Source organism: Equus przewalskii, chromosome 24 (genome assembly GCF_037783145.1).
Source record: "Equus przewalskii isolate Varuska chromosome 24, EquPr2, whole genome shotgun sequence".
Lineage (NCBI taxonomy): Eukaryota > Metazoa > Chordata > Mammalia > Perissodactyla > Equidae > Equus > Equus przewalskii.
The window spans coordinates 20,312,403-20,322,660 of record NC_091854.1 but is presented as its reverse complement, the minus strand read 5'-3'; the positions used below and the strand labels follow the sequence as shown (position 1 = coordinate 20,322,660).

Here is a 10,258-nt window from a genome sequence, read left to right as displayed (position 1 = left end):
TGTTGTATGATGTTAGGCCAGCCACTTGACCTAAATCGCAGGGTTGTAATGAGGATTAAATGTAAGTAAAGCACTTTAGTAGAGTGGCTGGAACATCCTAAGTATTCAATAAATGGCAAGCACTATTAAAAACCTTTTCTGATTATCTCCTAAATGCCAGGCATTACACTAAACTCTGGTGATGCAGAGACAGATCAACAATATCATTCGATCCTTGAAGAGGATCATAGTATAATTATGAGGAAGAAGAAAACTAAAAACCATAAATATATATATTTTTTTTTCTTTCTTTTCTTTTTTTTTTTTTTTTCCTTTTTCTCCCCAAAGCCCCCTGGTACATAGTTGTATATTCTTCGTTGTGGGTCCTTCTAGTTGTGGCATGTGGGACGCTGCCCCACCGTGGCTCGATGAACGGTGCCATGTCCGTGCCCAGGACTCGAACCAACGAAACACTGGGCTGCCTGCAGCGGAGTGTGCGAACTTAACCACTCGGCCACGGGGCCAGCCCCCATAAATATATTTTTAAAATTCAAATAGGTCTTAATGGCTGATTAATAAGTGCATCATTTCAAACGTCAAAACTTTAAATACTACACCAAATGACTTATTTTGCATACTTCAGATTAAGAAATAACAGGAAGATAATATTAACAAACTTTATACCCTTCACCCTTAATATCTATCAAATAAACTCAACATCCAAGTTATACATTTTTAAATAATTTTTATTGAACTAATTTTAACAACACTGTTCTAGCTGGTGGCAGCTGCCCCAAACCAAAACAAAGCCATCATGAATGCTATTCAACATCCTCAAAGTAATCCAGTTTGCTTCTGTATTTGGAATTTAGTTAGACTTTTGACATCACATAATCAAGCAAATAGCAGTGCATACTATGTTACTGAAAAAGACTTTATGCATTTCATTAAAAAAATCATTTTGCAAGTGGCTTCAGCTTTATCAACAATCTTATTGACACATTGCATACTTCATGCTCTCAAAATAAAAAGTGCCCTAAAACTAACTCTAAGTTTTTCACTGATATTACTGAATACTATCTAGGTTTATGGGAATTAAAGTTTTTACCAGTATAAGAGGCAATAAGTTACTGATATCTGCTGACACAAATTCCACTCAAACTAAAAACATCCTTGATACATTCAAAAAGACATCTTGTAAATATTAATATGCTAGTGTATATGCTGCAGTGCAAAAGAAGTGACACCCTAACCTTTCCTGAGCTTTAGGAAATTAACCTTTTTCTGACTACGACTCTCAATTTAAAATAGGCTCTTTATTATATGAAGCCATGTCAAAACTATATAATTAAATTAGGTTTTTGAAGAACTGATAAGATTGGTCAGAGTTACGGTGCTTTAGAGTAATGAAAAAATTTTCAAGGCAGAAGTATTTACAAAACTACAAAGGAGACTACGGATCTGCATGTAGTATAAAGATCAAAGATAACCTGATTCCCAAATGATCACAATTATCCCTCACTTTCAAAAATATTACACTGAAAGACCTTATGGTAAGTTATCTAGCATTAAATATACCAACCTGTAGTATATTATACATTTTAACACATTCTTCCATAATGCCCAGTAAGAAAGAGTAAGAGAGAAAACATTAAAAATCAAGAAAATAAACATGCTTTTAGGAATGTTTTTTGCATGTGTGTATGTCAGGGGAAATGAAAATGACTTCTCGTTAGAACTGTCTATATCCTCAAAATTACAAAGACCGAGTTTCTACTTCAATTTTTTCTTCTGCTTGTAGTGTATCAGGGTCAACATGAACAACTGGAGGTCGCAGGATAACTTCGGGCCCTCCACCATAGATAGACTGTAGAAAATTCCATGTTTCTTCAGAGATCTGACCAGAATCTGCTCCTAAAATTAAATGAATAATATTTACAAACCTACATATTCATATTGCAAACGCTTTCACAATGCGCTACCAGCATGAATCTTCTAGCAATACTCGAGAACTTTTGGTTAACATGAATCTTCAGACTACCAGTCCATAATGTTATAAGCTGTAATTTTCTGGTCTGTCTTAAAAAGTTAGAGATCCCTTACCTAGCTCCTATCAATAGGCTTCAAACCTTTCCTCAGATAAAAATTAGACACTGGCAGCTTTTCCACTATTTGTCCTACTTCATGTATGAATTACATCGTTGAGCTGGGGAAAAAAGTGGCATAGACAGCTAGTGATGATATATTAAGAGTGACAAATCACTAACAAGTAAAGGCTTAAATATTAGTCAAACTTACCTTGCCTGAGCATCACATTGCCGCATTTAGTGACCGCAATTTTAGTGTTGTCAATAGGACCTGGAGGATCTAAGTCAAAAGGAAAAACAAATGATCAAAACGCATACTTTTCAAAGAAATGCACCCAAGATTTTCATATTTCTGTGCCTGAAATAACTGAGGGATGTAACTATATAATCAGATTGGTCATTTTTTAGCCAGACTATTCTAGTCAATTCTTAACTGTCTTGCCCTGAGCTGCTTCCTTTCTGGATCTCAGTTCCCCCAAAAGAGAACGAGGAAAGAAGGGTGAGAGAGGCCCTCTCACCGCCATCCAAAATCTAAGAGAAATGATTTCTTAACTATCCATTTGGGGATTACCAGTTAAAATGCACTTTTAAAGGCTATAAAAGAACAATTCCTTTGTAATTTAAAAAATTATGTACTTCTTGATTTGTTTCAGATTGTCATTAAACTAAAAATAAAAGCATTACAAAATGAAATGCTAAAATATATCCTTTTTTAAAGTAAAGAAAAAAACCTAATAAGATTTTTTGTTTTCCCCTTGAATACAAAAGTAAAGTGCATATTCATTATAAAAGCCGTAAAAGAAAGGCACAAGGAAGAAAAAAAATACCGCAATCCCACTACAGAAACACAGGCAAACTGTTTTATTTATGTGGTCTTTTTGCCTTTGCATATGTTTGCCTTTATTCTTTTTTAATACAAAAGGTTCAAAGTATGCATACTGTATTGCAACCTTTTTCATATCAAGAACATCTTACTTTTAAATTATTACATACTATCACATAAGTTATTCTAAAAGTCCACACAGTATCCATTGTAATGGATAAACCATAATTTCACCAACCTTATTATTGGATGGATTGGTTTTAACTTTTCAATATTAAGACAGCAGACTTAATTTTGTCAGTTCCTTGGTTCCTGCTATGAATATGCTATCATTCACGACATAGGTGTTAAAAAATTAAAAACACGCAAAATATAGACTAGAATGTCCTGAGGGCAGGGATCTTCTTCTCTATTGTTCACTGATGGAACCCCAAGTGCACACAGATACTCAAGAAATGTTTGTTAGACAAACAAATTTGCAAAGAATTTCATTTTTCAGTTAACCACTTACCTCCATCTTTACCCTTCACAAAACTTTCCCATTCTCTAAACCACTGCATACTGATGCAATAGAAAGTAGCTGGAGAGTCCTCTTCTTGGAATGCTCTGTTGAGCTATGGGGGAAGAAAATATCCATGACCTCACATCCAGAACTTGTTTTGTAGCAGAGCAATAAAACCATTCTACTTTAGCATCTCACATGGCCAATTCCTCATACACAAAGAATGTGATGGACATCGACGGTAAGTTATCTTAATACCAGAATACGTGCTAACACCTATTAATAAACAATTCTAGGTTATGTCTCAAAATTTTGCAAGTATACACAAAAGGGGCATACAAGACTGGAAAAGGGGAGATGGTCAAGGCAAAGTCTTCAAAACAATAAATACTTCATACATTTATTGAAGACCTGATGTGTAAATCTTATTTAAACATGCCACATCCATGGTCTACAACTTACTTCTGTTCCCTTAAAATACCGATGGACATGCTGCTATTACAAACACAATGCTGCCACGAATGATCTCATACATGTCATTTCACAGACAACATACATATATGTACAGGATAAATTCTCAACAGTGGTGGGACACTCCCTGAAGATGTTCACTTCCTCCCCTAGTCCTAAGCCCTAAGAATGAGTATGACTCAAACCAGGCGAAAAGTCTATTAGAAATGGAGATCTTCAGAGGAGTGACCTAACGGTTAGAATGGAGTCATTCCAATGTCAATTTTGTTACTATATACCCAGGGCTACCTTGGTTCCTGAATTTCTGGAGGTCTGGTTATTTAGTTTTTCTTTTCAATAAATTTCTTTTTTGCTTAAGTTAGCCAATCTGGCTTCCACCACTTTCAACTAAAGAAACGCAACTGATAGAAAAACTGGTATAGAAAGAGAGGGATAGGGGCTGGCTCCATGGCTGAGTGGTTAAGTTTGCGCGCTCCACTGTGGTGGCCCAGGGTTCGGATCCTGGGCGCAGACATGGCACCACTCGTCAGGCCACGTTGAGGTGGTGTCCCACATCCCACAACTAGAAGGACCTGCAACTAAGATATATAACTATGTATCGGGGGGGTTGGGGAAATAAAGCAGAAAAAAAATTAAATTAAATTTTAAAAAAAGGAAGATTGGCAACAGTTGTTAGCCTAAGTGCCAATCTTTAAAAAAAAAAAAAGAAAGAGAGGGATAGGCAACAGAGCCTGAGGAAAACGAAGGGTATTTGAAATTTCTCTAATTGTAATAGTGTGAAAAGGCAGTGAGACTCCCCAAAATATTTCATTATGGGTAACTAAATGCCCATGGTACATACTACCTGTGGACAAAGACAACCAAGTTCAGATAATGTCTCTCCCATAATCAAAACCCTGCTATTGTCCCCAAAGATTCTAACAGTCCAGCACTACCTCCATGATCTGGCCCCAGGACTTGCCTTCATCGTCTAATACTTTCTTCCTCATTTCTTTACTTCTGGTCACACAGACCTCTTTGTTATTCCCAGAACCAAGCAGATACATTTCTACCTCAAAGCTCTTGCATGGTTAACATTTCTTTTTGCAGATATCTGAGTATCTCCTCACCTCCTTCAAGTGTTTACTTAAATGTCACCTTCTCAATGAGGCCCATCTTGATCATCCTGGTTAAAATTGCACCCAGCTCCTCCCCTCATTACTATACTCCGGATGCCTCTTATCCTGTTACATATTTTCCTTTTCTATAGAACTCATGACCTTTTAATATATAATATATTATTTATTAAATGCAAGATCTTTGAGGCTAAGGATCCTTATAGGACACAAGATAGCTGCTTCCACAGAAGGATGAAAGGCAATCAAAAACGTTGTGGCTGTCTCTGACGGTTAACAAAGAAATCAAGGCATATTTGTGAAAGCACAGAATTGAAGTTAGGACTTCTGTGATATACAACCTACCCCTGAGGACAAAGATTTCTGAAATGTAATGTCAGACTGATTCTGCCAGAAGAATTCATTTAATTCATAGCATTATCAGGTTGGAATACTTTTAGGATTTTCTTTATCTTTGGCATTAGGGTCTTTCTTCCTGATGTGTCAAGGTGGGAGCTTTTAAAAATTTAGTTAAGTACAATCACCCCATTAATTTAAAGGCATCTGTTTTTTCCTTAGTTCTTGGAAATTTTTCTAAACTATTGCTCTAAAAGTAGTTCTTCCCCTCTCTTCTTTCCTAAAATACCTATTAAAAAAACATGGGATTCTATCTATCCAACACGTCGAAGCTTTTGTTTTCCATCTGTTTATCCTGGTGCTTCATTTTAGGAGGAACCCTTTGCTAGATCTTTCACTACCTAATTTGCTCTCCAGCAACATTTATCCTGCCATTCAATCAACCCATCTATTGAGTTTTGTTTTGTGTTTAGGACACAATGTCCTTATGCATCTCCCCGAGCATTGGTCATATTTATTTTAAGGAATAATTCAGGAAATCACAATTCTTTCTGGATATTGAAAGCTATCTAAGATAATACTTTCTTTAACTGACCCAAATGTCCACATTAACTGCCCTATCCAAGCAGACGACTTCATGCTTGCTGCCTTGGACAATGCAGGGGCCGAATGCTGAGGTCACTACTGGTATCTGCCACTTCCAAGCTTGAAGCCTGTGCAGTCATTTCCTCTGGCCTTTGGTTTGCTTCTTAATCTGATCTTATCTGCTTTTTCAATTTTTCAGAAACTAGACTTAATTTCCAGTCCACCATGGGCATCTATTTTTGTACTCCAGTGTTATTTTTTATACTAACACATTGCTTTGTTACCCAAAAAGGGGGGGAGGGGTGTGGAATAAGACAAAAAACCCTAACATTATAGAATAATCATAGATTTGCACTTAAAAAAATAGCTTTATTAAGGTATAACCCACCCAATGCTAGTTTTCAGTAATTTTCAGTAAAGTCAGAGTTGTGCAACTACCACCACAATCCAGTTTAGAACACTGCTGACACCCAAAAAGCTCCCTTGCAACAGTCTGCAATCAATCCCCTCCTCTCAGTCCCAGAAAACCACTGATCTACTTTGTCTCTGTAGGTTTTCATTTTTTAGACATTTCATATAAACGGAACTGTTGCACGCATCAGTAATCCAATCTTTTTTTATTGCTGAGTAGTATTCCATTGTATAAATATACCACATTTTGTTTATCCATTTGCCAGGTGATGGGCATTTCAATTATTTCCAGTTTGGGACAATTACAAGCAATACTGCTATAAAGATTTGTGTACAGGTTTTTGTGAACCTAGTTTTCACCTCTCTCTGGAGTCAATACCTAGGAGTGAGATTGCTGAGTCACGTTTGTTTAACCCACAAGAAACTGCTAAACTGTTTGTCATTAGGTATGTAACATTTTGCATTCCCATCAGTGACGTTCATGAGAATTCTAGTTGCTCAGCATTCTTGTCAGCATTTGATATTGTCTCCCTCTTTATTTTAACCATTCTAGGAAGTGTGTAACGGTATCTCATAGTTTTAATTTGCATTTTCCTAATGACTACTGATACTGTATCTTTTCATGTGATTAGTCATATCTTAAAGATAACGTCTTTAAAAGATTAAAAAGATTTTAATCTTTTGCTTACTTTTAAATTGGAATATTTGTCTTCTTGAGTTTTATGAATTCTTTATATAATCTGGACATAAGTCCTCTGATGACACGTGCTTTAGAAATACCTAGAACTTACACTGGATTTGGGTCTACCTTCCTAACTCAGAATGTTTCTCCCAGTACTGCCATTCTTGGTCTTATTGAATGTATCATTTGCTGAGATGATATTCCATGCTACTTTTGACTATGGAACTCATTTTACACAAAATAAATGAAGAAAGGGGCTCATATCCACAGGATTCACTGACCTTACCATGTGGCATACCTAAAAGCTGCTGTCCTATTGAGGACTCAGTTTTTGTGCCTGGGTGGCAAAACTCTGTGGGGTTGGCACTGTCCATATATGATGTGGTATATGCTCCAAACTAGAAACCAATATATGGTGCTGTTTTCCCCATAACCAGAATACACGAGGCTAGGTACCAGGTAAAGGAAGTAGAAGAACTTATCTATCACTACCTACTGACACAAAAGCTTTGCTTCTCATCACCACAACTTTGGCCTCTACTAGTTTGGAGCTATTAGCTTCCAAAGGGACACAACAATAATTTTACTGGACTGAAAGTTGAGACGCTCCTCTGGCCATTTTGGGTTCCTCATGTCACTGAACCAAGAGGCAAAGAGGGGGTTACAGTATTGGCTATATAAAGGGCAATAAAATGACTGCTACACAACAGGAGCAAGATTATGCCTGAAAACCAGATGATATCCACTGCATCAGTTTCAGAGGGCTGCTGTAACAAACCACAATCTTGGTAGCTGAAACCAGATGTTCTCTCAAAGTTCTGGAGACCACAAGTCCAAAATCAAGGTGTAGGCAGGACCATGCTTCCTGTTCCTTGCCTCTTCAAGCTTCTGCTTTGTGGCTAGATACTCCAACCTCTGCCTCCTAGCTTCACAGGGCTTTCACCTCTTCTCTCTACGTATCTCTCTTCTGTGAATCTCTTTATAAGAACACTTATCAGTGGATTTAGGGTCCATGCAGATAATCCAGGATGATCTCAAGATCCTTAACTTAATTACATACCCAAAGACCCTTTTGTCAAAGTCAAATTCACAAATAAGATCAATTCACAAGGATTAAAACATGGAAATACTAGGGCCAGCCCAGTGGCACAACAGTTAAGTTCCCACGTTCCGCTTCGGTGGCCCAGGGTTCGCTGGTTTGGATCCCGGGTGCAGACGTGGCACCGTTTGGCATGCCATGCTGTGGTAGGCATCCCACATATAAAGTAGAGGAAGATGGGCACGGATGTTAGCTCAGGGCCAGTCTTCCTCAGCAAAAAGAGGAGGATTGGCAGCAGATGTTAGCTCAGGGCTAATCTTCCTCAAAAAAAAAAAAGCTAATAGCGAGAGAAATCTAACACAGGCAAGACTACAAAGAGCTGACTCTTAGGAATGAAGCTCTGGGTTAGTTTACCAGGTAAACACAAATATAACCAGCTGAAGTGCTGACTGAGAAAACAAGGAATATGGAATGGGTAGTCACCAGCTGTAGACACATATTTCTTCTCTGTCCCATGTACATATTTGTAAATATTTACCAAATTTGTAAAAAATTACCAATTTATTTTTCCTTTCATTCCTCTACTATTTCACGTAAGGTATGTTGTTGGTGGTTAATCTTATAGTTTATTCTTTATATTACAGAATATAAAAGGGAGATTGTGACTGAACTGGCTAAACTAAAGGTGAATGACCATCACCCAGAAATGGATATAATGACTAATGGGACTTTGGTCTCCCAAGTTTAGGAAAAAGGTATATGCTGCATGTATGAGCATGTGAGGCAGTTGCATCATTTTAGGCAGAAATGTTGCTACTGTTGTTGCTTAGATGCAGGAATGCATATGGATGCTGAGATGACAAGAGGGCAGGCTGAACTGTATTATCTGTTCATGCATCATTTCCATTCATTCTTACACCTTCTTCTACGAAGACAAGACTACCTTTTCCACGATCCCTTGCCAGTAGTGCTCCAGATAAGGCACTACCAATGAGATATGCAATTTATGGAAGGAACAAGACAAAGAGAAACATTTTCCTCCCTCTGGTGGCAGCTGTGGGCAGGCCGGAGGCATCTATAGATGGTGCAAATAGGTTTTGCCACCACTTGCAAGCATCTTCCCAAGAATCCCTCACTTGGTTTCACAGGCAGCTAACAGCTTTAACAACAGCACCTTGTGTCTTCTGACCATCCTCAGAATAACCCACCAGGGTCTTGAGATTAGAGGTCTATCAGGTTTCTGAGCATTCTCTTGAGAATCACCAGTGGCAAACAGCATAGATAATTTCCAGAGGCTTTCTGCAATTTTCAATTTTTTAACTTTAAAACGATCTCAAACTTACAGGAAAACTACAGTATAGTACAAGGAAATTTTCTCTTCCTAGACCATTTCAGAGTTAAGTTGCTAAATAGATGTTCTTTTCCTCCAAACCTCTTGGTGTATATTTCATACATATAAGGACTTCCTCCTACACAATTAACACAAATGATAAATATCTGGAAATTAACATTAATATAATACTAGCATCTAACCCTCAGATTCCACCAAGTTTTTCTAATCGATACAATAATGCTATTTATAGCCAAAGGATCCACTTAAAAATCCGTTGTTGCATATAACTTCGTATTTCCTTTAATTTAGCAGTCTCCTCAGTCTTTCCTTCTTTCATGACCCCGACAATTTTGAAGACTACAGATCAGTTGTTTTATAAAATGTCCCCCAATTCTGGTTTGTCTGACTTTCCTCATTTGAAATTCTGTGTACCGAGCAAGTGATGCTGTATTCTTCTCACTGTATCCCATCTTGGCATGTGGTTTTGATTTACTCCATTTCTACTGATGTTCACTTAATAAGTTCATTAAGGTGGTGCCAGGCTTCTCTGCTTAGTCCTTCCTCTTTGTAATTAATAAGTATTTTGTCGGGAATAAGTTGAAACTATGTTAATATTCCATTCCTCATCAACCTTTCAATTTATTCCCTTATTTATTTATATCAGTACGGACGCAACATCTTCTATTTTATTTAATGGGTTATAATGTTACTATAATTTATTTTGAAGCTCAAATTGTCCCAAATTTAGCAAGTAGGAGTCCTTTCAAGCTGGCTTCTGTGTACTTTTGACATGTTACCATCATTCTTCAAGAACTTTAATATCTGGCACAGTAAGAAGTTCCAGGCTCATCTTGTAATTCCCCTGCCCTGGCCCTGGAAGCAGCCATTTCTCCAA

The 10,258-nt window shown here is 37.4% G+C and overlaps 1 protein-coding gene across 10 annotated transcripts in view; it reads right to left on the bottom strand.

The window, feature by feature from the left end:
• Window positions 1-707: 707 nt before the first annotated feature.
• Window positions 708-10,258, bottom strand: part of USP33 (ubiquitin specific peptidase 33) — a 53,660-nt gene continuing 44,109 nt past the window's right edge. For all 10 annotated transcript variants that reach the window (XM_070592007.1, XM_070592005.1, XM_070592002.1 and 7 more), the window contains 3 exons: window positions 3,401-3,503; window positions 2,278-2,346; window positions 708-1,893 (listed from right to left, as the gene is read on the bottom strand). In XM_070592007.1, the coding sequence (XP_070448108.1) occupies window positions 1,736-1,893; window positions 2,278-2,346; window positions 3,401-3,503 (330 nt within the window). In that variant the 3' untranslated portion in view covers window positions 708-1,735. The remainder of the gene's footprint in view (window positions 1,894-2,277; window positions 2,347-3,400; window positions 3,504-10,258) is intronic.